Source organism: Leuresthes tenuis, unplaced genomic scaffold (genome assembly GCF_036924035.1).
Source record: "Leuresthes tenuis unplaced genomic scaffold, fLeuTen1.0.hap1 SCAF_14, whole genome shotgun sequence".
Lineage (NCBI taxonomy): Eukaryota > Metazoa > Chordata > Actinopteri > Atheriniformes > Atherinopsidae > Leuresthes > Leuresthes tenuis.
This window is the reverse complement of record NW_027325368.1, coordinates 3,986,608-4,003,218: the sequence shown is the minus strand read 5'-3', so window position 1 is coordinate 4,003,218 and position 16,611 is coordinate 3,986,608. Positions and strand designations below refer to the sequence as shown.

The 16,611-nt window shown below is 46.7% G+C and overlaps 1 protein-coding gene across 1 annotated transcript; it reads right to left on the bottom strand.

Moving 5' to 3' along the window:
- Window positions 1–119: 119 nt before the first annotated feature.
- LOC140269381 (uncharacterized) lies at window positions 120–15,764 on the bottom strand. The gene is made up of 3 exons (XM_072364432.1): window positions 15,283–15,764; window positions 3,482–3,548; window positions 120–3,280 (listed from the first exon to the last, which is right to left on the bottom strand). The coding sequence occupies exons 1-3, from the start codon at window positions 15,733–15,735 to the stop codon at window positions 2,394–2,396; spliced, it is 1,407 nt and encodes a 468-aa protein (XP_072220533.1). The 5' UTR covers window positions 15,736–15,764; the 3' UTR covers window positions 120–2,393.
- Between the last annotated feature and the right edge of the window lie 847 nt (window positions 15,765–16,611).

Sequence of the window (16,611 nt, the reverse complement as noted above, 5' to 3'; positions counted from 1 at the left end):
ACGTTAACATGGGAATGTCATTTCGAAATGGACGCGTCCGGTGGCCATACCTTCAAGTCCGGTCGCATGTGGCGGCCATCAGGGACAGTGTCACGTGTCACTGAACCCCCACCAACGTGCACGCCGCCTGAAAGTTTCAGTCACAGGATCCAAGATGTGACTGAAACAGCCTGGAGAGGAGAGACGATGCCTGAGACCATTCAAAACCTCCGTTCAAGGTGTTTCCATGACCTGGAAGACTGAGAGTCTTCCTCAGCGTAAAGTGCTGTGATTTTACACCATTTTATTAACCATTATAACCATTAAACCAGTTGAGTGCAACAGAATCCAGTGGTTGCTCATTGAAGCGTTCAGCAGGAACTATAAAGTGTTGTTTCATTGATTTTTACTAAATACGGCAAAGTTTCATTCACTTAACTGAATTAAGTCAGTATGAAATGTTTTTATGTTGGCTGTAATCAACCCTGTTAAGCATTTAGTTTAATTAGTTCAGTTATTAATCATTCAGAATTATATTGAACACAAATTGTTGACATAACTGGATTAATTAAATTGAACAAATGACTTTTCTTTCCTCCGTCTCTCACTCAAAGGTTTGATCCACGTGCTTCAGATGATTAGTTATTATCCTGTGTTGTTCTGAGTGTGGAAACATTTTCTAACCTAACAAACTTTAACATGAGCACAATAACAGGAGAACAAAAAGGACTTCTTCAGGCTCGCCTTTAGCGCCTCCTGCAGTTAGAAACTTGAATCTTTTATTTTTTATTCTGTTAGCAGGAAGTTCACATTGAGCTGATCAAAAGTCTCAATCATCCCTCATTTCATTACGTTTCACTTTCACGCCTCAATATATATAAATATAGCAAATTTAACGGAGATTCTGGCACAAAATCAACTTATTTCAGCAGATTCCCAGACTTTGGTTGACTTGATAAATTCATTCATCTAATCTTTTAAAACCATGTTCTGCATTGTTAAATTAGCATAAACTGCTGAAATTATAATTTACACACAATTATTGTGACGTTGTGAGCTTTAAAGTGAATATCTGGTCTGAGCTCCTTTATTCTCCAACACAGCCTGAACCCTCTGAGACCAGCTTTCTGTCATTTCTTTAAGGAGTCTTCAGGAATAGTTCTCCAGGCTTCTTGAAGGACATCCCAAAGCTCTTCTTTGGATGTGGGCTGCCTTTTGTTCCGTTCTCTGTCAGATGATCCCACACTGCTTCTATAATGTTGAGGTCCGGGCTCTGGGGAGGATTCATCCCTCCATCTGAAGATGGTCGGGTACAAAAATGGGACTGAAAATGAGCGAAAAAGCAGAAAATGTCCAAAGAAAAACCCTGAAAGACCTTCAGAAAGCCTGGGGAACAGCAACAGTTTGAAATGTTCTACTCAACACTGACTTTTCCTTTTAAATCACTTTTTATGTACAAAAATAAGGTAAAAAAAGGAAATAAGTGATTCAAAACTACTTCTGAAGATGTTTTATTGCCAAAACTGCCTGTTTTTTGTTGTTTTTTTACTGTACACTCTTATTTTCACAGAGTTTACTCATTTTCACCAGCAGAGGGCAGCAGTTTTAGTCTGGTGGGTGTTTCTATGAATGATTTGGTCTTTAAAAAGGTTGCTATGTACAGAAATGACATCTTTGAAAGCCTCGTTGTCCAAAAAACACACCGAAACTCAATAATCTACAGTTTAAGGTTGATTATCAAAACTTCTTCATATATTAGGGCAGGGGTCGGGAACCTATGGCTCGCCAGCCAGGTGCGGCTCTTTTGATGATTGCATCTGGCTCACAGATAAAACTAAATATTCTCACTTGTTTTAATCCATCCATCGATTTTTCATGTCCTGTTCAGGGCTGCAGGAGCATTATTTTAATTGGATGATACTGGACTACGTTGCAGCGTAAAACAGGTAAACGCCCCCTTTTGAATCAGTCTGCTCGGTCATTAGCTCAAAGCTAACCCTTCGACGAAGAAAAAAAGATGACGAGTATCGTACATTTCAGGCCGAATGGACTGAAGAATTCGCCTTTGTGGAGAGAGCAAATTCTGCGGTGTGTCTAATTTGCAAAGACAAAATTACATCGATGAAACGGCACTTCGACACGCGCCATGCTACCTTTGCATCAAAATACCCGGCAGGAGACGGCAGAAAGAAAGCGTGCCGAGAGCTACTGAGCAGGCTAGCCAGCAAACTAGCAAGCTAGCCAGCCTGATTCACTTTTAAAATATATTATATGGCTCTCATTGAAATAAATTTCCAAATTTTTTGCTTTCATGGCTCCCTATTTCCCGACCCCTGCATTAGGGGATCAGCTGACCGGTAAAGCGGTCTCTTAACGCTGGAAACGTCCATTAAAAGTCACTCTGGAGGGACCTCTCAGGTGTCGGGGTGATACTTCTTCATGTGTAGCTTGAGGCTGTAGTTGACGATGAAGCTCTTGGCGCAGACCGTGCACACGAACGGCCGCTCGCCCGTGTGGACGCTCAGGTGCGACTTCAGGTGCGCCGACTGCGTGAACTTCTTGCCGCACTGCTCGCAGGAGAACGGCCGCTCGCCCGTGTGGATCCTCATGTGGACCTCCAGGTTCTGGGTGTTGGCGTAGGTCTTGCTGCAGATGGAGCAGATGAAGCGATTCCTGAGGGAGCCGGGACTCGGCGGCCCGTCGGGGAGCTGGGATCGGCCCGGCTGGTCGCCGTAGAGCCCGAAGTTCATCACTTCGCCGCCATCTTCGTACTCGAAGGTGGCGCTTCTACTGTTGGAGAGCTGGCAGTCCGTGGAGGCAGAGCCAGAGATGCTTATCAGCTTCAGTCCGAAAGCGTCGCCGTCCACGCTGTCACTCTGCTGAAAGGCGAAACTCATCGGATTGTTGGACTGTTTGTTCCAGGCCAGGTCCACGTTCAGGTCCAGTTCTGCTCTGCTTGACGGGGACTTGGCCTCCATCATGGTGCTGCTGATGAAATACACCTGCCTGCTGGAGCTGGGAGGAACCAGGTGGACGTCCGGGTCCATCTCTGAGGAGTACGAACACACGGATTCGCCGGCCTCGCCGGGCTGAGGCTCGCTGCGAGGAGAGTCCAGCGTGTAGACGGACACTTGGGCCTGCGTCCCTGAACCCGGTCTGGACCTTTTCAGCGCCAGCTCCTCAGGGGACTTCCCAGAGGCTTCATTTCTACGACTCTGTCGTCTCCTTCGCCGGCTGAGTGGCGCCGACGTGACGCCTTCACTGACGACCGACACCCCCCCGTCAGCGGCTGACCCGGTACCTGACGGGAAAGACCACAGTTGTACTTCTGCATCTGAAGCTGAAAAGTTGCTTTTAAGCCACAGAACCTTTAAAAAACAGATTTTGACATGCGGTTTGTTGCTCTTTCTGAAAAATTAATGACTGCAAAATGATTCCTTTAGTAGAGCCACAACTTCTTATTCTGTTAGTCAGAAATGTGGAGCAGAACCTGCTCTCTCACCTTCCTCTTCGGCGTTGTCACTCTCACTGTCGGAGTCTTCGTCTTTGATCAGCACCACATCTGGAAGCTGCAGAGGCCACAGAGTAACAACATCATCGCCAAAGAAGCCCGAGACGAAAAGGATTTAATGTCAAACGACCGCGACAGATGTCAAAACCGAGATAAAGTAAATCACAGGTGTTTAAAGACTTTAAAGGGTTAGAGGAAGGGATTGTAACGGGAATAACTTCAAATATTAACGGGATCGTGGAGCTTCTCATAGAAGCTCTGACTCCAGTTTCTCAGGATAATGAAAATGAGTCTTTCTTCCCCTGCAACGATTCATCCATCCATCTTCTTCTCCTTCTGGCTCAGCCTCCTCTTCAACACAACAGACCAGAGCAGCGCCCTCATTACTGCTGATGAAGCACCTGAACATCTCACGCTTCAACCTGCCGTCACTCATGAACAAGACCCAGAGATCCAGAGACCCTTGAACTCCTCCATGAGGCATCCCCCAACCCACGGAGAGCTTTCCGCCTTTTTTTCTGAAACCTTTTGTCTGGGCTTGGAGAAGCCAACAGAACCACATCATCCTCAAAAAGCAGAGATGCGACCCTGAGGTTCATAGACGATGTGGCCTTCTCTCAGCGACTATACCGCGAAATCACAAGCAGGATCGGAGAAAAGGGGCATCCCTGCAGGAGTTCAACAGGTGCAAGTTCGACAGCTGTTGCTATTGTGAGTGGGGATAGCCTTATAAGGAAATATCATGTATAACCGGCTTGCTCATTTCCGTGGTTGCAAAACAGCTTTATAAGGAGATATCTCTGAGAAAGACATGTTGTGAAACTAGGAACTTTACTAACTGAAACTGAAACTAGGTTACTTTCTTCTGAAAGTAACGCCTTAAACAAGTACACACACGCACACACATAGAGGAAGAGACAAGATATTGACGCACACACATCTCATAAGGCGGAGACTGAACTCAAGTCTATATAACATCACACCCCTAGACAAAGACAGAGCTTTTCCGTACTTTGTGCTGTTCGCATGTATTGTACTGAACTGTTCTCCGCACTTTGCAAACTGCGCAAATAAAACTGTGTTGATTCTTATATCGTCTCCTCTGTCTTCCTCCTTCACTGCATCAACGGACTCGGAAAGAGGTACAGGTTGACCTCAACAGTTTTGGGGGCTCGCCCGGGATGTGGTGAGGAGAGGACGGAGTTCATTCGGATAAAAGATTCCTTCACGGTGACAGAGACGGGACGTTAACACAGAGGTAAGCAGAACCTGTTTTATCAAACTCTGCACATTGAATATCTTAAAACAACGTGTCCTGTCCTGAAACTGGTGATTGAATCAGCAAAAGACGATAAGAATTAATGTCGAGAACTGCGTAAAACTATAAGAGAAAAGTGAATATAAAAGAGGATAAAACAGACTGTCTTTGGTCGTGGCGGACCCCACCGGTTGCCTGACGAGGAACCGGAAGCCTGAGAGGCTGCTGGGTTAGAGTCCCGGGGAGGTGAAGACACCCCGAATTCTACTGGGTTTGAGTCCCTGGGGTTAGAGTCCCCTAAAGTAGTATACTCTACGGAGTTGGGTTAGAGTCCCTTGAGGTTATACTCCTCATAAATTCTTGAAGTCTGTTTGGGGCTAGAGTCCTCTATACTAGAGTACAGGAACAGGGTTCCTGAGGTATTTTTCTATAAGTGCATTTTGAAAAAGTTTGTGAAGATTTTAACGTGCTTTGTGTGTTTTGTATTTGTTTGAGAGAGAGAAGGAGAAGTGGGCTGTGGGAAGAACAAAATTCTGAGGTGTCTAAAGGTGAATGGTGCATAAAACGGTGTCTTGACAAACTCGACAATCAGACAGAGGAAACCTAACGGTGATAACGTAATCTGTCTGAGCCATTGAAGCCTAGCGGTGTTAACACAAGTGGCTTGGTTTGTCAAAAGGGTCAGTTGCTCGGGTGTTATGCCATACAAACTGACTGGCCGTTAATAAACCATCACCTTACAAGGCTTGTTGCTCGGACGTACGTCATACAAACCGGCTGGCCTCAGAATTTAGAAAAAGAGAAGTAAAATGGAGGGAGAGTTTGACAGGGAAATAGATGATGGGGGATGGGGCCCAGGTATGGGTGCCTGGAGGCCCCTCGAGCTGCAGTTAGAGAATACGTTAAAAGCAGCAGGGGCAGTGTTACCTAAAAAGGGTAGGGACAGGAAATTAGCCGACATGAAGGGACAAGTGGAACAATTGGTGAGATATAAGGGCAAGAAAATGTCAGACCCCGGTCCGTTAGGGGCCTGGTTGTAGGAAAAGGAGAAAGAATGTAAGGTGAGGAAAGAAGAGCTGGCAGAGCAGGGACAAAAGGCAGGTGTGCTGCAACGTTCAAAATTAAAAAAGGAGGCGAAAGAGCAGGAGGAGCGACGACGGGGCTGGTCTGAGCTGGCGGTCTTCTGGCAAAGTGTGAGACATCTCCATGAGAACGCAGGAAAACCAGGAGGCAAACAAATGGTAACTGCACCTGACACTCCTACATGCCCACCTCCATATGCACCGCCTGCTGCACCGACACCAGGGTTATATCCCACACTATATGTGACTAGTGGTACACTTCAGGTTGGAGCCTCAGAAGAGACACTTGTAAGTGACAGTGTGACTGAAGCAGGTGCAGCCACTCCTACAGCATCAATCTCTGAGACTTCAGTAAGGACAGGGACGACGTCCAAATCTTCTTATAACCCCTTCACAGGTGATAACCTCTCGGCGCCCCCAGACCCATTCTCGCAGAGACGGGCAAGGGAACAGGCTCCACAGCCCACGGTAAAATGAGAAGTCACACCACAGCCACGGAGGCAGGTCAGGAGGGGAAGTGAGATTTCAGATTGTGAGGAGGAAGCAGAAGCAGCAGGGACAGCTTCTTTTCAAGGAAAGGGACAGTGGGAAGGTGAAAGACAAGAAGTACCAGTAAGTTTTAGCTTGGCAGGAACATGGAGGGAGGATGATGAAGATTCAGCCGTCAGGAAAGAGAGAGAGCTAGATGAGTTATGTCGGAGAGAGATAGAAGAGCTCTGTCAAAAAAGGGACGGACTGGTGAGAAGTGTAGAGAAAGGAATGAAGGTGGCAGAGGAACTGACAGATACGATAGGCAGAAGAGTTAGCCAGCGCCGACGTGGTGGGACAATCCTTCCGGTCACAATGTACCCACTAACAGCAGTACCAGGACAAGGTGACCAGTACCGACCATTTACTATAGGGGACATACAGGCCATAGTGGAGAAATTACCACCTGTAGCCGAGGGTGGAAATTTGTGGCTCAGCAAATTGGATTCTCTGACGGCAGGACAGAAATTGGCATTGGGGGACTTTAGAGCTATTGCAGGACGATGCATGACGGGTGGGGACATGAGAGAAATTGAGACTATCGCTCATACAGACAGGGTGACAGATGACACCCCTTTCACGCATCATAGCACTGAAATAGGGAAAGCTATGAGAGAAAAATATCCCCTACCTAACGCCACCGTAATGCCAAAGATGAGATGGGACCCCAAACAGAATCCAAGGGAGTATGTAGATCAGAGCAAGGATTTATGGTTGAAACACACAGGATGCCACCCAGGGAAAGCTGGAGCTCAGAGGGAGTGGTTTAGACAGGCTATACTGGAAGGAGTGCCGGAGAATGTCAAAACAGCCATGGTAAATAACCCGGACATGCTCGGTAGTGAATCACATGTCTGGGAGAAACACTTAATACACCACCTCACCCGTGCTCAAGATAATACGCAGAAGGAACAGGATGACTTAAAAGAATTGCAGGTTCAGCTGTTAAAATTACAGTTAACGGAAGCTAGACAGAAATGTAATGATAAAAATAAAAAACAAAAAGGGGAAGCTGCGAAGGTCATGTTAGCTGCCGAGCCACCACAGGTTCCTGATTTATTTCCGGTCCCACCATGGGTACCGCAGCCCCCATCAGGCGGGAGAAGACATGGGGGAGGACCAATGCGGGGTGGAGGCTTTGGGGGAAGAGGTCGGGGACTAAGGGGCGGTACAGGAAGAGGACAGTCAGGGGAGACTCGTTGTTGTTATCTCTGTGGAGACCCTAATCATTGGATAAGAAACTGCCCACATAATCCAAGAACACAGAAAGGTGTGGATAGTGGTCCTCCTGGGAGAGGCAGGGGTCGCGGCTCCGGACCTCCTGTTACTGCACCTATGTATCCTCAGCAGCCTTGGGGAGCAGCTGCTGCTGGTCAGTTCCCATTGTGGGACAATGGGGAGAACTCTGACCAGTCCGGTCAATATTGACACACCCCACAGAGACTCTCAGACAGCATCACTACGGCAGAACCGATGCTGTCAGTTCAGATTGAGAAAAAAGATCTGCCTTTCTTGGTTGACACTGGAGCCACATGTTCCACATTGAAAGTTGTACCATCTGGTTCCCTGTCATCACGTACCATCACGCTTATGGGCTTCTCTGGGGAGAAAAAGACACTGCCGTTCACTAAGCCGCTACTCACCCAGGTGGGAAAACAGACTGTGACACATCCATTTGTACATTCACCTTCTGTACCGATGAACTTGCTGGGAAGAGATCTCCTGATAAAACTGGGGGCCACGATACTCTGCAGCGCCGATGGCCTGGTTGTTGTCATGCCTGATGGATCTCATTTGCCGTGCTCTGGACCGATGGAGAACATCACTGGTCAATATCTTGTGCAGCCAGTGAATGAACAATACGCGGACATATACTGGGGTCTATTACAGCCGGAAACATCTGAGCGGCGTGGTATCCTCTCGGCTTACCTCCAGTGGAAACCCTGGATTTCCCAACTCGAACCCTATGTCTCACCTCCAGATTCCCCCCATGTTACTCTATTTTATGATGGGTTACAGACAGATTGGTATCAGGAAAATTTTCAGGACCAACTTGAAGGTCGAGATTGGCAAATTAAGACACATAATATTTATGTGGCGCCTGAAGGCGTGGCGGCAGGTGTTGCCCTGACCTCTGCACAACTTCCCTGGTATATGATGGCAGAAGAAGCGGCCCCACATGTATCATTGGCATTACACCCACAGCATCAGGCAAAAGAGCTAGGGAGTATTGTTAAACGGGCACTCCTACAATCCGATTGGGTAAATACACAACTTCCACAAGTTCAGTATTCTGCGCAAGCTTGCACATATCGCATTCAGGTTTCAGGGGAAGATACAGTCACATTAGAGCATGCACAGATCTCTAGACATCATGGCCGTGAACGTACAGATCACGTGGAGGCGGCAGCTCTACTCGCCAGCCTCCCTGAACACCTATGGGCACAGGGTCCGACAGATGTTGGACAAGTTAAGTACAAGCCCATTACATTCCAGGTGCGTGAGGGTCCTCCTATTTGGATAAGGCAGTATCCTCATAAACCTCAGGCGGAAGAAGGACTTAGGGACACTATTGATGGCCTGTTACAAAAGGGGGTGTTAGAACCCTCGTCCTCAGAGTGGAACACACCCATTTTACCTATTGAAAAGAAAGGGACAGGTAAATATCGCATGGCACATGACCTACGGGCAATCAACGATATTCTCCTCACTCCTACAGTTCCTGTTCCGAATCCATATGTGGCTCTAACCAATTTGGATCCTAAACATGAGTGGTTTACCTGCATTGACTTGGCTAATGCATTCTTTTGTCTTCCCTTGGCGGAAGACTGCAGGCACATTTTCTCGTTTTCGTATCAGCACAAGCAGCTACAGTACACCAGGCTGCCACAAGGGTTCGCTTTGTCCCCAGGGATTTTTAACCAGGTTCTAAAAGATATCCTGAGTGATTGCCCACTACCAGAGCAGGTGACTCTCGTTCAGTATGTAGATGATTTGTTGTTGGCAGCGCCCACTGCGGCTCTGTGTTTGGAAGCAACTAAAAATGTCCTTTTACATCTTGCAAGAACAGGGTTCAAGGTCAGCAAAGCCAAACTTCAGGTTGCACGGCGGCAGGTAGCGTTTTTGGGCAGGCAAATTTCCCAAAAAGGAGCAGGGCTCTCCCCTCAGCACAGGTCTACTATTCTCCATCACTCTAAGCCAGTGAAGGTAAAGGACATGTTGTCTTTCTTAGGGTTGACGGGCTATAGTAGGACTTACATAGCCAATTACACCGGCTTAACTAGACCTCTGCGGGCCCTAGTGAAAGAACAAGGCATGCGCAACCTGTCAGCGACCCTGAATTGGACTCAGGAGGCGGAGGAAGCCTTTATTGCACTAAAACAGGCCCTCTCCACAGCAGCAGACCTAGCTATACCCGATTATAGCTTACCATTCTACTTGGATGTCTCTGGAACAGAACTTTGCACTAATGGCGTCCTGTTCCAGAGAAAAGGGGGTGAGAGAGTAGTACTAATGTATATCAGTGTGATGCTAGACAATATGGAAAAGCGCCATCCTATGTGTACACAACAGGCAGCAGGGATAGCAAAGCTCATTCAAAAAACTGCACACATTGTCATGGGACATCAACTGCACATTCTGACCACACATAGCGTTGTGGCCTATGTGAACTCACAGACTTTTACGCTGACTGCTCTGAGACAAAGACGACTGAGCAAAATTCTCGAGGCACCAAACCTGACTTTCACTCATGAAGGCATAAACATGGCAGATCAGCTAGGAACAGGTGAGCCACATGAGTGTACGGACAGAGTGCAGAAAGAGGAGAAAGTACGACTGGACCTACAAACAGAACCGATACCAGGGGCCAGAGAACTGTACACAGACGGCTGTTGCTTCAGGGATGAACGAGAAGGACTGAAAGCAGCATATGCAGTTGTAGAGGACGTGCAAGGGGAACTGATCACACGACAAACAGAGAGACTGGAAAGACAGCAGTCAGCACAAAGAGCAGAAGTACTGGCAGTAATAGCAGCACTGAGGCTAGGGGAAGGGCAGGAAGTAAACATTTACACAGATTCAGCCTATGCAGCAGGAGCAGTACATGTGGAACTGAAACAGTGGTTGAGGGCTGGATTTCTAACCGCAACAAATAAACCCATCAGACATGAGGCAGAAATGAAAGAGCTAGCGGAGGCCCTACTACTCCCGAGCAAAGTAGCTGTTATCAAATGTAAGGGCCATGAGAAAAATGACTCACCTACAAAAAAGGGAAACGACGCAGCAGATATGGCAGCTAAAACCGCGGCAGGATATGTGGTGAAGGCGATCCTCATGTGCGCTGAGACAGAGAAAGACACAGACATGACCGCACTGATAGCTGAGCAAGCTGCGGCCTCTCCACAAGAAAAGACATTATGGAAAGCGAGAGGGGCGACAGAAGTACACGGCCTCTGGAGGGGCCCAGATGGACGACCTATACTACCTCCAGGGATCAGACAGACAGCGTTGGCGGAGGCACATGGAGTGGGACATGTGGGGGTAGCTCAAATGATGAGAAATCTAGAGCACTGGTGGCATCCATACCTAAAGGACATGGCCAAACATTTTGTGGGGTCATGCGAGGAGTGTCTAAAGTACAATGTCAGACCAACAGTGAAACCACACCCTGGACGTTATCCATTGGAGGTAAAGCCAGGGAAAGAAATCATCATTGATTACACAGACATGATCACACCGGTGAAAGGGTATAGGTATATTCTGATGTGTGTGGACGCATATTCAGGATGGCCTGAAGCATGGCCTACCAAGAAAGAGGATGGTAAGTCGGTAATAAAATTTCTGATCAACCATTATATCCCCAGGCATGGATTTCCAGAAAGGATCAGGTCAGACAACGGCACTCACTTCAAAAACCAAGAGTTGCAACAGGTTGAGGCCATGCTAGGGCTAAAACACAAGTTTGGTACTGTCTACCATCCACAATCACAGGGTAAGGTTGAGAGAATGAATCAGACAGTGAAGAGCAAATTGGCTAAAATCTGTGCACAGACCAAAATGAATTGGCTAGATGCGTTGCCCTTAGCCTTAATGTCCATCAGGAGCTCTGTTAATCAGTCCACAAGGTTTACACCACATGAGCTCCAGACAGGGAGAGCTTTTCCTGGACCTCAATCTAAGTTGCCAGGAACAGGACATATTGAACAACACCTAACCCACAAAATGTATTTCCATGAACTCCAAAGTCTCGTTGCAGAATTTTCAAAGCAGGTGGCGAGTAGCAGAGGAGAGGGCCAACCAGCGCCGGCTCCAGAGGCTGAGTGGGTATTGCTGAGGGTCATCAAAAGAAAGTGGTCGGAGCCAAGGTGGACAGGGCCCTATCAGGTGACCGAGAGGACCTCCCACGCAGTCCGAGTCAAAGGGAAAGGTGATACGTGGTTCCATTGGAGCCAGTGTGCGGCAGCCGAGGAACCTCAACGCTCCCTAGCAGCGACTCACCAGGCGCTGAAAGATTTGCACACTGTACCGGCTGGTACAGAGGAAAAGACCACCAACCAACAAGGGGCAGAATAATCCCCTGGTGGCATTGTGCAGGCAGCAGTAGTACACTTCTGCCTCCTTGCAACGACATCATTGACGAGCAGGACGGGTGTTAGACCCGGGCTCCAACTCAACCCTCATCTGGAAACGTCAGCCCTCACCCTCTTCATATTACCAGCGACTGACTTTCCTTAAAGAGCACCCGGAGTTGTGCTTCTCAGAAGAACGGGACCAGATGACGTCATCGCAGTTGAATTCTTTTATTTTTGGATTTGTTATACTCATAATCGTGTTTGCTGGGGCTTTGCTTAAACTTGCTCTTACAGGTCATACCAAATTATAATCATTGCAGTATCACCCTTATGTTATCTTTTAATAATGTGTGCTATTTGCTAAGGAGTTGGGTAATGTTGACAAACTATAAGGTTTTAAGCTCCTCTAGGGGTAACCCCGCCTAGAGCACCCTGACGGATAAGGTCTGACTTACCAAGAAAGTTTTGCTTGCTATTTTTATCATACTTGAGACACAGTGAAACATATTAGAATGTTATTGTTTGGGAGTTGGAAAATTCTCACATGTTGTGCAGCCATCACGTGCGTGATTGTCCTCCTGATCTTCTGGTTATGTGAACCCAGTCCTGAACACATACGACCCAAAAGACACACTCAAAAACAAGATTTTTGTTTGAACCAATATGGCGGCTTGGAGTTGAATTACACAGTAGGCTCCACCACGGCGTTTCAATTCGATTTGTGCGACGTTATTAAATGCGGAGGCAATGCAGCGAGTTGGAGAGGATATGATGTTTATCTCTGTGCTGACTCCTTTGTAAGTGAAGATTGCGCAAGGCGCCGAACGCCAGGTGGCTCCACGTGGTGGAAGCGTCTGTGCCACTCGTGGGGTCAGGCGGTGGGTTATACAGGGCCATGGACGCCCACTTATACGTATGGGAATGCAACCAAAGCTGCGAAAGTCGCCTTAGCCAGAGAAGGATGGGTTAATGATAAGCAAGGTCTGAACCCTCTCATGTTATCAATTGATAAAATGACAGGCGGATTTCACCCGGAAGGGCAAAATCATGACAAAACAGTGTATTTCATTCTCGGGGTGGAGACCTCAGGTAATGACCCTCAGGCTTTTGTAAAAGTCAATTTCATCACACCACCAGTCAATTTAACTAGCACCCCTTCGCCAGACACAACTGTAAACCCACCAGTTGGACAGGATAAGAAACTGGCCGAATCGGTAATCCAAGACAGCAATTCTAAGTTTAAGGTAATTGACTTTTCTCAACTGAAACCCGCAGATGTAGTGCGTATGGCCACTGGCGTCTCAGAGGAAAATTTATGGCTATCTTGGGTAGCTCAAACTGCTCAGGAAAATAGTAAAGGAGATTGCGTGGCCTGTGCGTCTGCGCGCCCTAAACTGGTTACCGTCCCAGCTCCTCTAATTACTAATGACACATCAGGGTATCAATGTATGATGAATCTCACTTGGGGCAGAGATACAAGCTGCCAGACTCTGGGCAGTCTTTTCCCACCAATTAGCAACAAGACTATAGTTGGCCCATTTACGCCAGAGAAGGGTAATGGGTCTTATGTGTGCTTTAACATTACATCCCCGCGCTGCACGGTTAATCATACCAAGCCATCACCCGATGTTCAGTTAGGCGCTATAGATCCCTCATGGTGTCGAGGGATGAGGCCAGGTAATGAATTAGGAGGGTGGGCGAGAGCAGGATTGTATTTCTATTGTGGTCAACCTAAATTACATGTCAGGGTCCCACCTCACAGCACGGGGGTTTGCGCGATGGTCAGATTACGTACTCCTCTTATCCTGTTAGGAGATAGGTTAAGACATTTACATGGGGAACGGGACAGCAGTGCGGCTTTGACTAGCCGACGACGTCGCCATATTCTTACACGGCGCAGCACACACAATTTTGATTTATCAGTGGATAACCCCACCTACATGGATGCTATAGGAGTACCACGTGGAGTTCCTAACGAATTTAAATTGGCTGATCAAGTTGCGGCAGGATTCGAGAGTATTCCTATTATAGCGGCCTTCTTTCCGGTGACTCCGAATAAAAATGTGGATCGGATTAATTATGTACATTATAACGTGTTGCGACTGACCAATTTGACCAGGGATGCTGTTGCAGGTTTGGCAGAACAGACAGCTCCCACCTCGCTCATGGCGGTGCAAAATAGGATGGCCTTAGACATGTTGTTAGCGGAAAAAGGTGGTGTTTGTGCCATGTTTGGTGATATGTGTTGCACATTTATCCCCAATAATACGGCTCCAGATGGTTCGGTATCGAAAGCCCTACAAGGTTTGCGCACGCTCTCTAAAACGATGCATGAACACTCTGGGATTGACAATCCGCTGGATGAATGGCTGACCAAGGTGTTTGGGAAATGGAAGACTCTGATAATGTCACTTTTTGTATCTCTTGCTATATTCGTCGCTATTTTGGTGACGTGTGGTTGTTGCTGTATCCCATGTATCCGTTCACTTGCCATTAGACTTATAACTACCACTATAGAGGGGAAGGCTCCCTCCCCTTTGGTAATGCCACTGCTGAACCCTCCCGATCCTGATATAGATGAAGACGATATCATCAGAATGTCAGAGATTGTGTGATCACCTTGTAGTGATCAAAAGGGGGCGTGAGGTTTTTCAATTTCTTTTTAGTCATGTATTGTTACTCAACTATTTGTGTGATCTCTTAAAAGAGATCAAAAGGGGGTATTGTGAGTGGGGATAGCCTTATAAGGAAATATCATGTATAACTGGCTTGCTCATTTCTGTGCTTGCACAGCAGCCTGATAAGGAAATATCTCTGAGAACAACAGGTTGTAAAACTAGGACCGCACCCACAACGGTCTTCTGAAAGTAACGCCTTAAACAAGTACACACACGCACACACATAGAGGAAGAGACAAGATATTGACGCACACACATCTCATAAGGCTGAGACTGAACTCAAGTCTATATAACATCACACCCCTAGACAAAGACAGAGCTTTTCCGTACTTTGTGCTGTTCGCATGTGGTGTACTGAACTGTTCTCCGCACTTTGCAAACTGCGCAAATAAAACTGTGTTGATTCTTATATCGTCTCCTCTGTCTTCCTCCTTCACTGCATCAACGGACTCGGAAAGAGGTACAGGTTGACCTCAACACTTTGGTAGTGAAACTGGAAGCTGACCTGAGAGATGCATCTGGACCTTCAGCTGATCCATCTGCTGTTGGCCCAAGCCTCATCAGAAATGCTCTCCATGGTATTAAATCAGTTTCCGATGACGAGGATCAATAAACACACTGTTAAACTGCTTTTTACTCACTTAACGGAGCTGAGGATGAACGGTGTGCTTACCTCCTCCCGGTCAGCCCCGACGCGTCCTCTGTCTCTTCCGGCGGCAGCAGCGGCTTCTCCCCGGTCACCGTCCCGCTGCTGCTGCGGTGTTTCCGGCTCCCGGGCTCTCTCGGCGGCCGGTGCGATCTCCGTCACCCCCGGTCCGACCAGGGCCGCCTGCCCCCCGCCGCTGCCGCGGACCACAATCGACTCGATGAGTTGCAGCTTCTTTTTCAGGTCCTCGTTCTCCTTGTGGCTCCGGGAGATCTCCATCTGTAGCACGGCGTAGCCTTCATCCACCAGCTCGCAGATCTCCACCACGGCCGCTTTGGTCAGCGCCCCCATGATGACGGACAGCTGCTCCCGGAGAGCCGTGTTGCTTAAAACCGACATCCCGCTACTCGAAAGGAACTGGGACCGAACCGAAATCCCTCCTAATGGACCCGAAGCGGCCCCGGAAACACTAGCTGACATCGGCGGCTGACCGAGCTACCTCAGACTTCAAGTTGTCTAAAAGAACTACAAAGAAAATAAACGGCTTTCCTTTGCAGTGACGTCACTTCCGAAACAACACGCTTATTTCAAAATAAGAGCTTATTTTTTGTAGAACAGCGGAAAAATAAATAAAAACAGGATTAAATACTTTAAACTATGATGGAGTTTTAGGGCCACATTATTGGAATTAATTACGAAATTAAAGTCGTTATCAAATAGGGCAAGAATAAAGTCGTAATTGGTAGGCTGTTCTACTTAAAACGGAAAAGGCCAGAGTGAAACAGCATATAAGGCTAATGTAATGCTACAAGTTAAAAGTTAATTAAACGGTTCTGCTCACTGATATATTTTAGACTTTATTCTCGTAATTTATTCTCGCCATATTTAATAACGACTTTAATCTCGTAATTAATACCATTTTTTTGTAAATGTGGCCCTAATACTCCGTCGTATTAAACTGATAGATAAACAGTAAATAATATCAAAATAACAATATATTTTTAAACGACATACATATATATATATATATATATATATGGTCTTAATTAAATCTAAAAGATCTCAAAACCAAATAAAATTGGATAGAATAATTACTTAAAAATGAAGTAATAATAAAATAAGTTCTTTCTGTGTACGTATGTGTAAAATAACCAAAAGACGATAAATTCGAAGCAGTTCTATTGTAATGTTTTAAGATGTTTGAAGCTAATTTTTCCTCATAACTGTGACTAAAATATGTCTCTTGACTAATTTATTGAGAATAAAAGTCCAAATGTCCAAAGAAAAACTTTGCAAGACCTTCAGAAAGCCTGAAAAACTGTTGATCTAGAACACTTTCTGAGATAAGAAAGTCTG

Bases quoted from the DNA above. Each gene is read 5' to 3' on its own strand.
- LOC140269381 (XM_072364432.1), bottom strand. From the start codon at position 15,735: ATGTCAGCTAGTGTTTCCGGGGCCGCTTCGGGTCCATTAGGAGGGATT. The intron at 3,549-15,282 runs GTAAGCACACCG...TGGCCTCTGCAG, and splicing joins TCGGGGCTGACCGGGAGGAG to CTTCCAGATGTGGTGCTGAT. The intron at 3,281-3,481 runs GTGAGAGAGCAG...CTTTCCCGTCAG, and splicing joins TGACAACGCCGAAGAGGAAG to GTACCGGGTCAGCCGCTGAC.